At 41.4% G+C, this 19,584-nt stretch overlaps 1 protein-coding gene across 3 annotated transcripts in view; it reads right to left on the bottom strand.

Annotated features, from left to right (window-relative positions):
• arap3 (ArfGAP with RhoGAP domain, ankyrin repeat and PH domain 3) overlaps window positions 1–19,584 on the bottom strand; it is a 197,312-nt gene that overhangs the window by 31,405 nt on the left and 146,323 nt on the right. For all 3 annotated transcript variants that reach the window (XM_052014278.1, XM_052014279.1, XM_052014280.1), the window contains 9 exons: window positions 16,455–16,586; window positions 15,614–15,767; window positions 12,923–13,025; window positions 10,893–11,091; window positions 9,719–9,782; window positions 8,213–8,376; window positions 4,712–4,924; window positions 2,814–2,919; window positions 1,903–2,050 (listed from right to left, as the gene is read on the bottom strand). In XM_052014278.1, the coding sequence (XP_051870238.1) occupies window positions 1,903–2,050; window positions 2,814–2,919; window positions 4,712–4,924; window positions 8,213–8,376; window positions 9,719–9,782; window positions 10,893–11,091; window positions 12,923–13,025; window positions 15,614–15,767; window positions 16,455–16,586 (1,283 nt within the window). The remainder of the gene's footprint in view (window positions 1–1,902; window positions 2,051–2,813; window positions 2,920–4,711; window positions 4,925–8,212; window positions 8,377–9,718; window positions 9,783–10,892; window positions 11,092–12,922; window positions 13,026–15,613; window positions 15,768–16,454; window positions 16,587–19,584) is intronic.

Here is a 19,584-nt window from a genome sequence, read left to right as displayed (position 1 = left end):
GGTGCACCAGCCTTTGATATTCTGGCAACATGGGCAACAATAATTTTCGAGGGATATGGGCCAAACCTGGGCAAATGGGACCAGCTTAGATGCCATCTTGGTCAGCACCTTTCTGTGCTGTATGACTCTCTGACTCCATCTAATTAGAAAGTCCTCACTGAACTCTTAAGTTAATCAAACAGGCCAATTGTAACATGACACAACCCATCAGACAACATCCACCCCCAGTCCTCTTGCTTTAATATGCCATATAATCCTGCTCAAACACAAGAGTTGCTTCTGCACTACTGTTCCATCACCCTTTACGACAGCACAGAAGAAACAAAGATGAGATCAGAGTTGACTGTGGACTAAAGAAGGAACACTAATATAATTAACATTGCCTCTTGTGGCCAGAAATGTGTCAGTTCAATCATTTTCAAAACAAAATATCAATTCAAAGTTTGCTGGGTAAAGGGAATACTTTGCCTCTGGTGTATGGTCTCAGCTGACACTCATTGGAATGGCTCAAACTAGAATGGCCATGTAGATCTGCCCTGGGCCATCCATGGATCAAAACCCAGCAAGCTAACTTTTTGGAAAAGCAGTGATGGTGCTTTGTAGGAGTGAGGAACAGTCTGAACTAAACAGTGGGATGGATGGCCCCTTCTTATTTAAGTCCAGGTGCTGTTCCTTGGGTTCCATATCCAGAGAAAAATTCACAAAGTAAGATCCAACAGAACAGCACTATAAGGTTAAATTATTACTTTGAATGCTCTTAAAATAACAGGCACTAGCAAACCCCCAGATAAGAAACAGATTGCACATCTTCCTTTTGTGCCAAGTGAAAATTTTCTAACTTGGACCTAACATGGAAGTTGAAGTTGCCCTGAAGTTTCACAAATGACTGTAAGATGTTTAACACCCTCTTTCTATTCGAATATAGAGGAGCGGAGTTAATGACATAATAATACTTTTAAGCGACGAAATACGATAGCCCAGTTTTTGTTTAGTTTTTGGTTAGTTTTTTTTTATTATTACTATTTGGTTTGTTATTGTTTTTTTTTTGGTTTGGGTTTTTTTTTCATATAATCAAATTTCTTTTTAAGTCTTTTTCATGCTCAATTATCAAGAGATTCGGAGGTTCAGATTACACATTTTACTCTGTGTCTGTATACTTCAACTGTTATTATTGCAATCCCGATCTCTTTGTATCATCTGTATAATTACTGCTGTTATGTTTATTAATTTGAAAATTAATAAAAATATTGGAAAAGAAAGAAAAGATGTTCAACACCCCAATATAACCGGCCAAAGCCAATGCCAGACCATTCCATTGACATCTAACATGGTTTCCCCAGCATTCTGTGTTTCCAGGAATTTCTGTTTCATAGCTCTAGGGATCTGGGTTCTATTCTGACCTGAGGTGTGGTCTGTGTGGAGGTTGCACATTCTCCCTGTGACTGAGTGGATTTCCCAAAGGTGCTCCTGTATCCTCCCACATCCCAAAGGTGTGCGAGTTGGTTGATTAACTGGATGTTGTAAAATGCCGCTAGTCTGTAGGTGAGTGGTAAAATCTGGGGGATTGATGGGAATGTGCGGAGAATTAAAAGGGATTAGTGCAGGATTAGTGGAAATAGGTGCTTAATGGTCAGTGCAGATCCGATGGGCTAAAGGGTCTGTTTCCATGCTCCATCACTATAGAGTAGCGCTCTCAAGCTTGCTCTACCCTTATATTAAAGAGGCCCACTGCTTACTATTTCTTTTCTTCTTATGCCTCCATTGTTGTGCAGTACCATATATCTTGAAATGTTAGCCCAGATCCCATATAGATGTAAAAGGCAAAAAATACATTCCTCCCCCTGCCTCTCACATCTTCTCCTGAAGTTGTGTTATTAGTGTGATCCATTTGTGGTTACTTACATCAAACACCGTCACGTAGTTGTCAATGAGGTCTTCGATCACCCTCACTTCCTGCTCCCCTTTCCCATCAGTCTGAAACAAACTGGGGGCAAAAAGCAGCGACAGGTTCTTGGTGCACATCTGGTTGAGGTCTGCACATTTCTGAACCCTGCTCATATGGAGAGATAGAAGTTAAACTCGGTTACTATGGAATGGACAAACTTGTCTGACTTCAGCTCAGCTGCTGATTTCTTCACCAAATGAAATATTCTGAGCTTGAGGTCCATGGGCATATGGCGGAGGTGAGGTGCCAGATTTTCATCATATACATTACAAGACCTTCAAGCTTTTGGGAAGTCTCTTGAAAATGACAAAAAAAAACTAAGACCTCCTTTACATAGCATCACTCACATCCCTTTCCAGATGTCACAAGAACACAACAACTCAAGAACATGGGAGCAGGAGTAGGTCATGCCCCTGAAGCCTGCCCCACCATTCAATATGGTCATGGCTCATCTACTGCAGCCCTCAGCTCCTCCTCTGTGCCAGATCCCTACCGAAGTAAATCAAAAAATTATCATTCTTGTGACTTTGGTTCTGCTTAAGTAATTAGACCATTTACCTCCGTACACACACGGAGTAGAAGTTATAGAAGGAAGAAATCTGTAGAACCAACATCTGAGCTGGTTGAACATCTTTCCACAATATCACAGAGGAGGTTTGGTTAGCATTAAGCCTGAGACTGAAAGGAACAGTATAATGCAAAGTTTGCTTGTGCAAGACATTTTAGTGGCCACTCTATAAAGTTCAGGTAGTATATGGTATCAGGAATGTTGGGGATAATACCTAGCTGAAGGCCCTTTCCAAAAAGATAGCAATTTGGCTTTTATCCTGCCTCAGAATTGACAACTGACGAGATCGAAGGGACCAACCTGTACAGGTGACCAATCAGGGCAGCAAGAGTCATTCTGTTGACTCTTGGGAGCATATGAATGATTTCTTTGTATTGTTGCAGTCTCTGGGCTTTATGAGGAATATCTGAAAGAAAGAGAGAACAAGTGAGTCACAACACTGATTCCCTTGAAATTACAAGTGTGTGTGTGTGTGTGTGTGTGTGTGTATATATGGTATTCAATTATCATCCTTGTGTCTATATCTATTGGAGACAATTCTCAATATTTCAAATATGTTTTTATTTGAAAAGGAAATGATATTTCATTAATGTGAAATATAAAATACATGTAATAGAGACAACACAGGAATATAAAAAAACAACAGTATCGAATAGACAAGATTATTTGATACATAATTCAGACTCGGGTCGTGTCCAGTTCTACATGAAAACATCCCAAGCTTCTTTCACCATATTGATCTTTCAATGTAAAGAGGAGTTTCTCCTCCTTCCCTCAAAGCAAATCAAAATTGGCAGCTGAATGAGCCAATCCTGAACTCAAGGGCTGAGAGAAAATCTGAAATTAAGAGCCTTCGGCAAGGATGCTTAAAATGAAGGGCACTTCATTTTACGTCATAAGATGAGCACTGGGAGATTTCTACTTCCTGTTATGCAACAAATAGCATGCAAATGGTATTCTGACCTGACCTGTGTTTTATATAAATTAAAACATTGCTGGTAGGCAATTGGGCAGCTCTAATTTATGTCACCCTCCTGAAACATAGGAAAAGTGCACAATGCAAAACTAAAGTTCTAAGTCACACATTGGTGCAATGACACCACAGCCAAAGATCAAATGATACATGTATGTTCCTGATCATAATGGAAAGTCATTTCAGCTGAAAAGTGACCTTTTCTATCCAACACAAGACAACATTAGCATAAGCCACAAATTTCCAACCATATAGAAGATTTTCTATACAATGTAGAGGACTCCAACAAAATAGAAGATACAGAAAAAAGACGTACAGGTTAGGAAGTTGTGGGCATGCTATGTTGGCGCCAGAAGCGTGGCGACACTTGTGGGCTGCTCCCAGAACACTCTACGCAAAAGCTGCATTTCACTGTGTGTTTCAATGTACATGTGACTAATAAATATATCTCATCATCTCATGTGATTTGTTCCATTATTTGTTCACGCTTATTTCAGAAAAAGAAATAAAATGTGCCTCTTATTGACATCAGTGGCAATGCTGGTAGTAAAATGCATCCAGACTGTGTCATGCTGCAATGCAAGCACTTTGTAAAGCCATGTGTAACTTGAGTGATTCTGTGGTCCCCAGAGCAGATTAAGTGTGAAAATAAAAAAAAAGCTGCAGAAGCTGGAAAACAAAAACAGAAAAGGCTGGAGGTACTCAACAGGTCGGGCTGCATCTGTGGGAAGAGAAACAGAGTCAACATTTCAGGAGGAAGACCCTTCGTCAGAACAGTTCAGACGAAGGGTCTTCGATCTGAAACGTTGACTCTATTTCTCTTCCCGCAATTGCGGCCTGACCTGCTGAATATTCCCAGCATTTTCTGTTTTGGTTAAGTGGAAGTGTGTTCAGGATAATAAGCGGTGATTCTGGTGAAATGATAAAACTAATCCAAGTCTCAATGTAAGGTTACTTAATTTTCTTACTTGAATGAGCAATGAAATTTCAGGGGACTATCTCTCTGTATTTCCAAATGATAAGTGTGTTCAAACTCAGTGCAAATACATTATTAGTAACAGCAGGAATTCCCCATTAAGCAGACAGCTGACACAGGAAGGTGCAGTGGTAATATTACTGCTGACTACCAATTTACAACAAAGAGGCTAATCCAACAGTAGGAAAGGAATACAGATCAATTAATATGAATAGCATCCCCCCACACCACTGTCACCTAGCACCTTACCTGCAGCTTCTTTCCACTGTGGATGGAGCTCCGTCATAAAGACTGGGTCATCCACCTCTCGAAAAAATCTCTTGAGGACATCAGTGACATCCTCGATGAAGTGCTCGCCGGTTCGCAGCTTCACGTTCCTGGCGTCCTTTCGAAACTCATCCATCAGGAGTTTGATGCGTGACTTGGCTCCATTCTTCCTGTAAATCCCCTCGTGACACAGCCCTGTGGGAAATGGCAGGTTTACACAATGCTGATTGTACAAGGACTGTTCGGACTTGGACCAGTCTGCAGTCTAACTTGTGGAAAGTATTCACTGCAGTCAATATGCCAGGCAGATAAAAATGAAGCTAAAGCCTTGTGACATCGGCACCATTTCATTCTGGTGCAATTTCCAATAAGGGAGAAGGGCCTAGGGATACAATAATCCACACTCCATTCTTTCAGAAATATAGTGGCAAAAGATCACATGCGATCCTACCATTGTAGAACAAGCCCCTTCATATACTACATGCTAGATCTTGCTCCACTCCCTAGATGATAGAGGGAACCTGAAACATTGACTGTCCATTTCCCTCCACAGAGGCTGCCTGACTCGCTGAGTTCCTCCAGCATCTTGTTTGTTGCTCCAGATTCCAGCATCTGCAGTCTCTTGTGGCCCTTTCATGTACTGTTGTACCCACTCATTCAGAGATTAGGCTTCAGGAAGGGCTCATTGAGTCTATTTAGACCAAAGTGGGATGATGCAAAGTTTGAGTACTTTACAAAATTCCAGTGCTGGCTTTACACAAGCATCAACACTGGTCATCCCTCATCCTCTCTTTCTTTTATAAAATTCTCATCACAGGCTCAATATTCAGTTATAAATTCCCCAACCCATCAAGTAAAGTAGAGGTTCTGAATGTAAAATCAAACCATTGCTAAACAATCACCTCACAGTTCACAGAAAGCACCTCACCAAAGCAGTTCATAGTTCACAGAAGGCACGGTCGTGTAGCAGTTAGCGTAATGCTATTAGAGTGCCAGTGACCCAGGTTCAATTCCCGCCACTGTCTGTAAGGAGTTTGTATGTTCTCCCCATGTCTGTGTGAGTTTCCTCCCACATTCCAAAGACGTACAGATTAGGAGCTGTGGGCATGTTATGTTGGCCCCAGAAGAGTGGCAACACTTGCGGGCTGCCCCCAGCACATTCTTAGCAACGCAAAAAGACGTATTTCACTCTGTGTTTCGATGTACATGTGACTAATGAATAAATATCTTAAGTATCTTAAACAGACAATAGTTCAAGGAAGTCACGACTTTTACATGGAACTACATCTCAAATAGTTAGAAATCAGAGCACAGGCCCTTCGGCCTACAATGTTGTGCCGACATTTTATCCTGCTCTAATTTCTATCTAATTCTTCCCTCCCACATAGCCCTCCATTTCTCTATCATTCATGTGGCTATCTGAGTCTCTTAAATGTCCCTAATGTATCTGCCCCCACAACCTCTCCCGGCAGTGCGTACCACGCACCCACCATCCTCTGTGTAAAAAAAAAACTTACCCCTGACATCCTCCAATCACATTAAAATTACGCTCCCTCGGTGTATGAACTGCCAAAATGATTGGACAAAAGAAGCTACCAATTAAAAACCACTCTATTTAACCACCAGTTATTTATCTAGTTTTTAATCAAACCTCAGCTGTATACCAAACGTCTTCCTTTACTTTCAAATGTGTCTTTTCAAAAACATCCTCATTTGCCTGAGGTGGCTGCACTCTGGCACTGATCAGCTGAAGGTCCAGTGCAGACTGGACGACAGCAGTGGGTTGGTGCTTCATGGCTGGAAGAACTACAACTGAGCTGAGGGATGAAATTCTATCCAGCTGAGAATTGTTAAAACCTTCTGAGGTTACATTCATATCACATGACTAAGTACATTAGTTATAGTGCTGCAAAAAGTAACAAGTAATATTCCATCAGGATTGCCTCTGGGGGAAGAGTACCGGAAATCCTGGAGAAAGCGACCACCAGTTTTTTTCCAAGATTTTGTGCCTCCAGCACTAGTTTTAGAGCAAAGAGGGTGAACTAATCATTAGAAAGAGCCAGAGAGGCCATTTTACCACTGTAGCCTCTTCCATCTGATACATGACCTACCTCCTCACATCTCAGAGTTGGGATCATCAACTGACCCAGCATGAATCATTATATGCAGGTGTTCCAAATTTCTGCCATTTTCAGGGTGTACAACTGTTAAGCAAGGCTCGGTTCTACTCTTTTGACCATGCTTCTTGGTTCAAGACTCCCATCCAACCTTCTTTCTCCTTCCACCTTCTCAGTTCCCTTCACATCTTGAAAACTTCAAATCACTGTTGACCTATCTAAAAGGGTGTACAACTGAGTCACTATATCAATTTTCTTCATGAAATTTCTGTACAGGCTGTGGTGAAACGAGGAGTGCAAGTGTGCCTGGAATTCGATATCCATTGGAGACAATTCCTCATATTATAGAGCTTGTTTTGAGACACAACACTGATTTCCTGAGTGATTCCCTGGGAATTCATTTTCAAGGTGCTTTACGGGATCCCAGAATGCTATACAGGAACCGACATATCAAGTGTAGTCACCATCATAACATGGGAGTGGCAGAGAATACACTCACAACATGACCAAGCAACTTCAATGGACCAAATGACTGTATCATTTATTTCAGCACTCTCTGTTCAATGAAAAATATTGCACTTGCCTCTGGGAATAACTCTGATCCACTTCTTTGAAATAATTGGTACCTCTTGCCCAGGGCTCAGTACAAGAGGGCATGTCTTTAAAGTAAAGGGTGGGAAGTTCAAGGGAGATATCAGAGGGAGGTTTTTCACTCAGAGAGTGATTGGTGCATGGAATGCACTGCCTGGGGTAGTGGTGGAGGCAGATGCGTTGGTCAAGTTCAAAAGATTGTTAGATAAGCATATGGAGGAATTTAAAATAGGGGGACATGTGGGAGGAAGGGGTTAGATAGTCTAAGGTGTGGTTTAAAGGTCGGCACAACATGGTGGGCTGAAGGCCCTGTATTGTGCTGTATTGTTCTATGGAACATCTAGCATCTGCCTGAGAGGGTAAACAGCTCATCTGAAAGACAGTCTCTCGGACGGCATTTTGTTCCCTCAATACTGCACCCACTTGTCTTGGTGGATCTTGTGCATGTGTCTCTGGAGGGAAATTGAATTTTCTGATCTCAGAGGTGAGAATGCTACCCACTAACCCATAGTTAGCATACCCCGTTTAGAAATTCACTGCATTTGCTCTTTATCTCATGCCAAGTGCCACTGAGGAAGTGCTGTACTAACCCAGGAATGAATTTTCCATCCTGAAATGGAATAGCAACCTCTGTTTTGGTTTCCGTCCACTATGAGATGGCTGTGGTCATGAAACTGCTAGTGTGCTTCATAAACTGGGATTGGTTCTACCCCCCCAGCACACAGATGGTGTCCAACTATGCCCCTGGTGCCTTTCTGTTGTGGTGCTGACTCACCATATTGGGTAATGAAGGCAATACAGCTGTCAACGATGATGGGGATATCCTTTCTGCTCAGCTGTTGGTCACTCAGTGCATTCCCCCGACTGCCCGCTGCACTCTGAATATCACTGCACCACATCGAATAATCCAGGCGTGTCACTCCATGCAGGTACAACGTCCTACAGACACATAGACAGGGTTACCCTCCAGATAGAAGATCCAGTGTTAATTCTGTACATTTCCATCCAACAGCTCTGTTGCTTAGCACAGATGTCATGTCATTTCCTGTTATCATTTTTCAAAGAACTTATGAGAAATTTTCCACCTGTTACAGTGAGCAAGGAAACCCAAATTAATGAGTAAACCTTGGCATATCCTGTTGCAGGAAGTAGAGTGAATGGAGACACTGATGCAGAAGGTGAAGGAGGCCTTGTCAGCATAGGCGTGACACCATCCTAACAGCAGATGCCTCAAACAAACACAATTTTTGACATGGCCTTTCAGATAAACCTTTAATCATCTACTATTAATTTCATCAGAAAATCCATAGAAATCTCGGGAGAGCTTTTGCATGGAGTGCAAATCATTCATTCATTCACACTAATGGAATAGAGGCAAATAAAGCCTGAAATAAAAACAGGAAATGTTTGAAATACTCAGAATTTCAGGCTACATCCATGGAGACAGAAACAGTGATGTTTCCTTCCTGACCTGATGATTATTTCCAGCACTTTCTGTTTTTGTTTCAGATTTTCTGCAAAGTTATGAGGGGCATAGATAGACCATGTAATAAAGAACTTTTCACCATAACAGTGGTGTCTGAAGGTATTGGAGGGCATCTGAAGAGGAATTTTCTCACCCGCAGGGTGGTTGGACTCTGGAGCGTATTGCCTGAAGGGGTGGTCAGGGTAGGTATTCTCACAACATTGAACAAGCATCTTAAGGAACACTTGAATCGCCAGTGCATTAGAAGGCCACAAACCAAGTGCTGTTAAATCGTATTAGGAAAGATACATATTTGATGATCGGCATGGACATGGTGGGTGGAAGGGACTATTTCTGTGCTGTGTGCTAACAAAGATCACTGGGTTTCACCAGTCCCAAAGGACAGAGGCATTTCTCACCAGGGTCCAAACAAGATATGGATGGAACAGCCACTTAATAATTTGTGTGAATCAAACCACCTTCTTCCTGTAGCTGTAGCAACCTGGATCAAATAGTCAACCACATACTCACATCTAGCCCTCAATACAAATTTGAAGGTGATATCTTTGAGATAAACCATCTCACTGCAAAGGTACAACAAACTTTGAACTCAATCGATAAACATTGCTCCAGCCATTTTCAAAAAGATGACTACTGTGCATAGTGAATTTGTATCTACATTACTCTATACCTAAGAAGGCAATCAATGTCATGGAGAAAAGGAAAAACTGGACAGTGATGGGGAGTTGCAAGATGCCTTGCCAAAAGGTTAAAAATTATTTCACATTTTCAATCTGAAATCTGGTCACATCTCACCGTTCTTTGTCAACCAGTCGTAACACTTCCTTCTTCTCACTGTTTTCATTCAGAATGGTGAAAGCTGTTAGGGAGAGCAGAGAGAAGAGAAAGTGAGACCTCTCCAGTGTAGAGCTACCTCCAGCAAACATCACCCTCTTTGTTTCAGTCACTGCACTGGCAGCAGGATGTTGCCTCTTCTGAATGAGGGAATGAGATTCATCCAGCTAAATTTCCAAAACTGCCTAATTCTTAATCCCCAACTGAACAAAACCCTCACTGTTATCCTACACATTCAATAGCACAGCATGGGTCAGCTAGTCATACCAAGTCATGATTTTCGGAGCATGAGACCTTTACTGAATATAAACAAGGAATGATTACTAACAATGGATATCTATCTGATCATCTCACTCCCCAACCCTCCCACTAATTGGGTCTCAATTGGAGTATTAGATCCAATTCTGTTCACCAAACTATAGGAAGGATCTGAAGGTCCTTGAAGGGGTAGATTGGCTCCAGTGATGAGGAATTTCTGCTATGTGATTAGACCGGACAAGCTGGTGTTGTTCTTCATGGATCAGAGTAGGCAGAGAACTGATTTGATAGTTCATAGCAAGTTGAGGTAGGGAGAAGCTGTTGCCATTATTAGATGGTTCAAAGACTAGGAGATACAAAACAATTGGCATAAGATACAGGAGGAGATGTGAAGAAAAATATTTATTCAGAGAGTGTTTATTATCAGGAACTCTCTGCCTGTGAGCATGGCAGATAAAGAGTTAAAGGGAAATTGAATAGTCACTTGCGTAAGAATATGCAGGGTGATGGGAAAAATATGGGATGGTCTTGATGGGCTGAGCGTCCTCCTTCTGTGCTGCTCTGATTCATTTCTCTCATGATCTGCTGCTAATGAGGGGTTACATACATTCAGAAGCAGACTCATGCAAAGGGCTGTTTTAGTCAACATTCAATACTTCAGAAGTGTCCTGGCTCCAGTTTGGTGGATGTGATGCACACTGTGTGCACTCTGCTGAAAAGCAACAACATTGACAATGTTCCAAGAAACTTGCAGGATAGCACACAATAATAACAAGAACATTTGTGGTAATATGCAACCTGCTAATTTCTTTAATTTATATTTATGGAACAAATTCAAGCTGTGGTTCCAATGTAAATATTGGACTCTGGGACTCACTCAGTTCCTGTAGTCTCTTCAGGTGCACGGTCTCCTCCACTTGTCCGCCCTCTTCACCGCAGAATGTGAGATTGCATTTCTTAAGCATGAACCATCCGTCCCTCCATTGCTCGGGATTCCGCATTGATTTATAACGCAGTTTTCCAATCCGATCAAACTGCTGATTGAGCAGGGAGTGCAGGCTGGCACAAGTAAACCCCTGTATTGGAAAGGAGACCAACATTTGTTTAGACCATGCACACTGTGAACGAGCAGTTGGTTAACATGCGAAGCGGGTTCCTGTGGAAGATTTAATAGATGAAATGATTTGACTCGCACGGTGCAAAAAAATAACATCACGCTGTGGCATAAATTGATTGCCTTGGGATACAAAACTGAAACCCTGATTATGAAAATGCTGGAAATAGAGCATTAGAGACATAAAGTGATACAGCACGGAAAGCGGCCTTTCACCCCACAAGTCCATGGTGACCATCAAGCACCCATTTTTACACTAATCCTACCTTAATCCATTTTATCCTCTCTACATTTCCATCAACTCCCCTCAGATTCTACCACTCATCATCACACTACAGCCAATTAACCTACCAACCCACACATGGGAGGAAGCCAGAGCACTGAGTGGAAACCCACACAGTCACAGGGAGAATAAGTAAATTCTACACAGACAGCACCAGAGGTCAGGATCAAACCTGGTTGCTGGAGCTGTGAGGCAGCAATTCTACTAGCTGTGCTATGCTTATTCCGTAAGTTTGTCAACATTTGTAAAGATAAACCATAGGTTAGATTGAGAGATCTTTCCTGGACTGGTAATCTTCAGGTAAGAAATTAAGAAACAGGAGCAGGAGTAGGCCACCAAGCCCCTTGAGCATGCTACACCGTTCAACATCAAGGCTGTTCTGACATTGGCTTCAGCACTTCTTTCTTGCCTGTTCCCTACCCCACTCGACTCTCCTATAGACCGAAAGCCAACATATCTCAGCCTCAAATATATTCATGACATAGCCTCAAGTGCTCTGTAGGGTTCAGAGCCCCAAAGTTCTCTAAAGAAATTCTTCCTGATTTCCCTCCTCAATGGGCAATCCCTTATTCTGAAACTGTTTTCTTGATTCCACACAAAGGGAAATACCCTCTTAGGATCTACCATATCAAGCCCCTTCAGAAACTTATATGCTTCAATGAGATCACCTCTCGTTCTTCTAAACTCCACTGAATACAGGGCCATCATGCTCAATCTTTTCTCTTGAGACAGGGATCAATCTAGACAACCTTCTCTGAATTGCCTCCAATGTAAAATGACCCCTTCTTAAAAAAGGAAGCCAACATTGTACATAAATGTGAGAAATCCGAAACAAAAACAGAAAACTCCATAAACATTCAGCAGATCAGGCAGCATCTGTGGAGAGAGAAGCAGAGGTAACATGTCAAGTCTTCTGATATTGTTTGTAGTACTCGACATGTCATCTCACTAACAGTTGTCGCAAATGTGTTGCAATCATGTGAATAATACTTCCTGCAGAGATATTTCTTGAGAATTGAGAAAGGAAGGTTAGTAAAATGACCAAAACACAGAAGGGAGGATGAAACAACATGCCTAGTACAAGTACAAAGGGACCTTGTAAAGTGTTCAATGTTGATGGAATTTAAAAAAAGACATTAAATTAGGTGGAAACTTCTGTGTAGTATAAAACACGAGCTGCAAAAAGGACAGAGAAATACAAAACATGAATAACATAGCTCCAAAATAGAACCAGGAATATATAAAATAAATTGGAAGAGATTGTCACAAAATAATGCTACATGTGGTATTTCTGACAGTACTGAAAATATTTAAGGTGGTAAAAGTCATAGGTAGGCTGCTCCCTGGAGAGATGGCAGGTTCCCTTCCCTGAAGGATGTCAGGGAACCAGTTAATGTAGAAGCTTCAATTGTCTTTATTCCATGGTGGTGATGCCGAGGAGAGTGCTGAGGGAATATGGGTAAAAGTTCACGTGATTGCTTGTATGTGAAAATTTAGCAGCAAGAGGTACCTTTGCTATGGAGCTTGTCCATGTCTGTAGGGTTTCAGGGTTGTCTGTGCCAAACTGAAATAACTTTTCTGAAGACAAAAAGATTTCAAACGTGTACCGAAACCTAAAGAGGCCAGTAAAATAAAACAGGCTGAAGCAAGTCCCAAAACCAGGCTACATTTTTTTCCATATTTTCAAGTTTCAAGCTACTTAAGATTACATGGCTTAAAACAGTACTGTATTTCAAGATAAGAAATACCCAGCCCTTGGAAAGTTCACTATGATAATAGATTGGTGCACACTTGACTGATGTCCATTTATTTGTGAGCTAAATGATCCCATTCATCAGACAAGGCCTCTGTTCATGGTCGTATACAGGGTAGAAGTTCAAACGCTGCTCAAACTATCCACACATAAATATTTAACTGAATAAGGGCATTCCCTCTTTGCATCTGGGATCACTTAAAAGAAGTAACACACAAGCAACTGATGTTTTTCCACAGCTGTCAGTTCAGTAGCCTGGCCAGCAAATACCAATTAGCTGGTCTGAAGCTTCTAAATTCCCCTGGGATACAGCTGGACTCGGAGAAAAGCTGTGAATACACATGATAAACCTTTGGATGGGATTTTAAAGCGTTCACCAAACAAGCTCATTCTCTTTTCTTTTATCTGTCAAATTAACAGAAATAACTATGTTTATCTTAAACCTTATTGTGAAGTACTTATTTGAAAGATACCTTTAAGAAGTATTCTTGCTCATTCTGGTGAACTTGTGTTCAAAGTGTTCTTGATTTATTCACCATTCGGAATTGTACTCTGCCCCAAGCCTCAAGGATGCTTACCCACACTACCTCTGATGTCACAATCTTTTGTGGCTGAGTCTTTCTCAAAGCCTTTGTTGTGATGTATTGTGTTGTGATCACCCAAGTGGTGATGCGGCCTCAGGTATCAGAACCCAAAGCCTTTTCCCCCAGATTGCCCTTATAGTTTTCTGGCACATCATGCTATCTGAAAGTCTTTTCTACTGCCTCTATACATCTCTGATGGTCAAAGACATTTCGAAACTGTTGAAATACATTTAATTACCATTAAAAATTTAAAACAAACTAGAAGTTAAAAAAAATAATAAATTTAGTTTATTATTAACATTAATTGTGCAATATTACTAAAAGTAAAAAAAAATGATTAGCTTCATTCACAGAAATAAATAGGCTGTGCAAGACGTATCAGCAATGGCCCAGAGAGGCATAAAATTGATGGGCTAGGTACCAAATACACTGGGTCCCTCAGCTCAGTTTGATCAGGAACCAACACTAGACTCAGTGAGGGGCTGGTTTTTGACCTCCAGTATGTTCCATACTTCCACTTTGTGGAATTCATTGCCACAGAGGGTGATGGAGTCATTGAACGTACTTAAGGCAGAGGTTGATAGGTTCTTGATTGGTAAAGGGATTAGGGCTTACGGGGAGAAGGCAGGAGAATGGGGTTGAAAATCATCCATGATTGAATGGCAGAGTAGACTTGATGGGCCGAATGGCCTAATTCTGCTCCTATATCTTGTAGTCTTATCTTGTGATCTCTGCAGAACAGTGATGCAGAGATCTGGGAAACACTGATACAATGCGGGACCATCGGAATGATCCTGCACTTCCGGTGGGGAGAGGAGCTCAAAGGGAGCTGGCTGTATGTCTGCAAGTTCCTCAAATGAAAACCCCCATTGTTTCCTCCCAATACTTGGCAAATAGCAAAATATTCAAACAAAATAAATATTAATAAAACAGTAAACAATAGAAGAAATAAGTTTAATAAAAAATCAAATCAATTAATTAATTTAAAACATTTTTAGAAATTAACTAGATGCTAGGAATTAATTAAAAACATTAAGATAATGTAAAATAAAGTTAAATAAGTAGATCGCCTACCTTCACAACCCTTTTACACAGATTAGATGGCTATATTCAGATGAATGAGGTCTTGCTTCTACCGTACAGGCAGGCGTAAGCTTGTGGAGCTGGACACAGAGTGCATCTGGCTCCTCTGCTCTGGACAACTACGCTCCTTTGCTAGACTCACAGGTGAGTGCAGTGACAGAGTGGGTGGTCACATGAACTGGCATCTGACCACCTCCCCCCACCCCACCCCAGCTTGGTTCTGATTTCTGCTTTTTAATACACCAGTGCAGAATTCAGAGACAAGTTGAGAGGCAGGTGGTGAATAGCTGGCAATTTCGTTTGGAAGCATCGGCTAAGGTTAAGTATGATCTGGCCTTTTCATCAATATTATTGACATCTATGGTGGCACGGTAGTGTAAGGGTGGCATGGTAGTGTAGCCGTTAGCATAACGCTATTACAGCATTCAATTACCGTGTTCAATTCCCGCCACTGTCTGTAAGGAGTTTGAATGTTCTCACCGTGTCTGCATGGGTTTCCTCCGGGTGCTCCGGTTTCCTCCCACATTCCAAAGACGTACGGGTTAGGAGCTGTGGGCATGTTATGTTGGCACCGGAAGCGTGGCGACACTTGTGGGCTGCTCTCAGAACATTCTCAGTAATGCAAAAAGATGCATTTCACTATGTGTTTCGATGTACATGTGACTAATAAAGAAATATCTATCTATCTATCTATATCTATATCTTTGAGCCATTTACTCCTATGTAACCCAAATGGAGCAAAGCCAAATATTGCAAGGTGTATTGACTGATTTCCTTGTACCTGTCTGTCGGGATGGAGTTGGACATTGACTGTGGCCTGTTCACTCCTATGCAGACAATATCACTCATTTCAATCTTGCCAATTGGTTCAGGACTCTTGTCTGTTTCATAAAAAAGAAGAGACCTCTCCAGGGAGCACCACTGTTTCTGAAATTCTGCAAGAAAAGATATTGACAGTGAAAGACATAGTCAATCTTAAAATAAATAGTTCCATGAATTGTCTTTACAATTAATAAAATTATATTTGTGCTTGTTCTAAAAAAAGTGGAAAACAATATTGTATGGCAGGGGTAGTCGTCTCATCAGTGGGTTTCAATCTTTTCAGGATTATGAAGACAAGCTTTTTCTCTCTCTTAATGGTACTGTACAAAATAAGTTTGAACATTCTCAACCAACTTGGAGTGAGCCTGGGTCTACAGATCTTTATTACCAGTCTGGTGATGTCAATCCTACTGGGATGTGAAACATAATAAATATTATTGTAGCATATTTTCTTCTGAAGTTGGGACCAAGGAATATTGAATTAGAGAGAACTTGGTGTGTTGGGAAAATTTCATGTCCACTTCAGGTTTTTGTGGAAACCCATATGGTTTTCATGTCTGGAAAAGAACCATTCAGTCTTAACCCAGTCTGGTCTACATGTGGCTCCAGATCTACTCTACTATTTGCTCAGGGTAATTAAGAATGGGCAATAAACGTGTCCATACCAGTGTCATACAAATACTTCAGAAAAAAATGAAAGCTGCTTTGAGCTATATTTATCATAAGAAGCACTACCAGCTGGCCATAACCATGTTAGTATTTGTTCAAGCATTTAACATTCTTCAGTAACGATCACATACCATCTTTGCATTTCTTGCTGGTGGGCAGCTTTGTCATGGCCGATGTTTTGTACAGATACCCACAATGAATGACAGGTTGCGTGATCTCACTGTAAATTCCAGCCGAGTCCAAGGGGTTGGAACTTAGAATGTCTGCAGAGAGTAGACAGTGATCACAACGGCTTATGTGCATGTTAAACATCAGCAGTCAGAACACCTCTAATACCTCTGGATGTGTCACTTCAGGAGGACAACATCTACAATGTCCATTTGTATTTGGCTGTTAACATTGAAAACAATTCCGTTATGTTTCACAGGGTCATAAACTGGTCCAGTCATTTAGTTTCATGGGCAGTAATGTGGAAGGCATACGTGCATAAGAAATAGAAGCACAAGCTGGCCATTCGGCCCTTTGCACCTTTTCTACCATTCTAAATGATCATGACTCATCTTTTACCTCAGCACCATTTTCCTGTCCAACTCTATATCCATTGATTTCCTTAATATCCAACAATATATCAACATTTGTCATGCACATGGTCAATGCTGGAGCCTCTACAGGGTAGAAAATTCCAAAAATCCAATATCTTCTCATTTCAATCCTGAAATTCCTTCGCCGAATGATTGACTCCTTATTTTGGGAATTTGACTCCTGGTTCTGGACACCCCAGCTGGGGAAATGTCATCCCTGCACTTATGCTGTCTGGGCCTGCAAGAATTTTAAATGCTTCACAGAGATGACCTTTCATTCTCCTCAACTATATAGTGTATAGTTCCAGTTGGTTTTATATATCCACAGAAGACACCCATTTTAGGAACCAATCTGGACTCCTGTGGTCCATATATCACTTGCTATTTCTATGATTTATTTTAACATCACAGCACTTTTTTTGAAACAAACAGCACGGAAAAAATGGACCTTTCTCCAAAGCTGGTCAGTTCCCCCATCTGACCAGTGAAAACTGTAGATGACCAGTACAAGGTTAATAATAGGTTTGTGACATATTAGTGGATTTCCAGACAAGGTTTTGGAAGGTTTGTTCAATAAGGTGGATTTTACTTTTCATTTATTTCAACTGTTTGATAAACAGAGTCTAAAGGACCATGTATACATTTTAGCTCCCATATATGGATGGTAGTGTAGCAGTTAGCATAACGCTATTACAGCGCCAGCGACCTGGGTTCAATTCCAGCCACTGTCTGTAAGGAATTTGTACGTTCTCCCCATGTTTGCGTGGGTTTCCTCCGGGTGCTCCAGTTTCCTTCCATATTCCAAATAGACATACGGGTTAGGAAGTTGTGGGCGCGCTGTGTTGGCACCGGAAGCGTGGCGACACTTGCGGGTTGCCCCCAGAACACTATGCAAAAGATGTATTTCACTGTATGTTTCGATGTACTTGTGACTAATAAAGATATTTTATCTTATTTTATCTATTGAAGACAAGTCCCTATCCACTGTTGAAACAACAGTTTGAAGGATTGCAAACATTCAGATAACCAAATATAATTACATTCAAAATAAAAACAGAAAATGCTGGAATTACTCAACAGTTAAGGCCAAATTTGTGGGAAGAGAAACAGAGTTAACATTTCAGGTCAATACTAATACCAATACCTTTCTCAGAACTAGGAAGGAGACAAAAGAAGTTAAACCACTGGGAGGGTGGTTGAGGGGATGTTTCTATCAGGGTCAAAGTGGGGTGACCATGGGGATAAACTGTCAATAAGCTTATCTGGTGAAGGAGTGAATGGGAGCAGCTAGAGAGTGGGAACATAGACAAAAGACTGCAGGAGTGTGAAAAGCAGAGCTGGAGGACAAGACCTGCAGAAGGGGTTTGGCATGTCCTCCACTCCCAGAGAGGAAAAGAAAATCATAAAAAAAACAGGCTGAGCCAATTTCACAGATGGAGAACTGATACCGAGAGAGGAATCAAGTCACCCAAAGTTGTAGAATTCAATATCGAGTCCAGAAGGCTGCAACATGCCCAGACCAAGATGAGGTACTATTCCTGAAGCTTGCATTTGGCCTCAGTGTAACAGTGCAGGAGGCCACAGACCAATAGGTCAGAATGGGAGTGGGATAGAGAATTAAAGTGGCAGACCATGGGAAGCTCAGGGTCACCCCTGCAGATGGAGCGCAGGTATGCGCTCACCCAACCTGTGTTTGGTTCCTTCAGTGCAGAGGACACCACAGTGTGAACACTGAATGCAGTACTCTAGAGTGCAAGTGAATCTCTGGAAAGACTGCTTAGGTGTGGGAAGGGAAGAGGTCCGATTTGGACTAAATCCAAAAAAGTGCAAATTTTCCAAGGCTTCAGGGGTTGGAGTGGCAACACCCAGGGGTGTGCAGGGTAATGGAAATTGGGACTGAGGTGAGATGGTAATCGAGATGGACTGAGGTGAAATATTCTCACAGCAAAATTTAGGAGATTATTCTTTAATTTCTGGTGATGCCAAGGTTAATCTTGGAAAGTCGGCAATCCGACGACTGTGTCTCATGAACTGAGTCCTGGACCACTCAGACTCCACCCATGATATATTTCTGATGCAGCCTTGAGCCTCTGCTTCACCACCAGAAACGTGGGGGAAACCACAGAGACATTAATCACACTGTCACCTTGTCACTTTTTTTTCTGCTAAAAACAAAGCTTAAAATATATATATTACTACAGATTGTGGTCTAAGTTCTACCTGCTCACAAGATTGCACACTGCTAAGAGAGTTGGGGAATACAGAGTTGCATTGTGCCCGAAATGTCATAAAGCACTTGTGCAATAGCTGACACATGGAGCAGTAATGGATGAGTGACGAGTTAAGCTGTTTCTTGATGTAATTCATGAATGTGAGGGAACTAAGTATTAAACATGAAAGATTGTCAGCTTTAAAATCTGTCACTTCCTTGGAGAATACACAAAACAATATTCTTAAAATTTACAGAGAAGATGGGCCCACTGTCCACACCCATTCTCTCTTTCTCTCTCTCTCTCTCTCTCTCTCTCTCTCACATTTATTTTCTGGTCTGCAAGTCAGCTCTTCATGAACATTATCATTTCTCCAGCTCATATTAATTCCTTCTTTCTTATGACATTGAAGAGGGCCATTCAGCCTATCAAGTCTATGCTGGCAATCCCATAATCCTATGTCTCCCTCT

Source organism: Pristis pectinata, chromosome 4 (genome assembly GCF_009764475.1).
Source record: "Pristis pectinata isolate sPriPec2 chromosome 4, sPriPec2.1.pri, whole genome shotgun sequence".
Lineage (NCBI taxonomy): Eukaryota > Metazoa > Chordata > Chondrichthyes > Rhinopristiformes > Pristidae > Pristis > Pristis pectinata.
The sequence above is the reverse complement of the archived record's forward strand: the minus strand, read 5'-3'. Positions and strand labels throughout refer to the sequence as shown.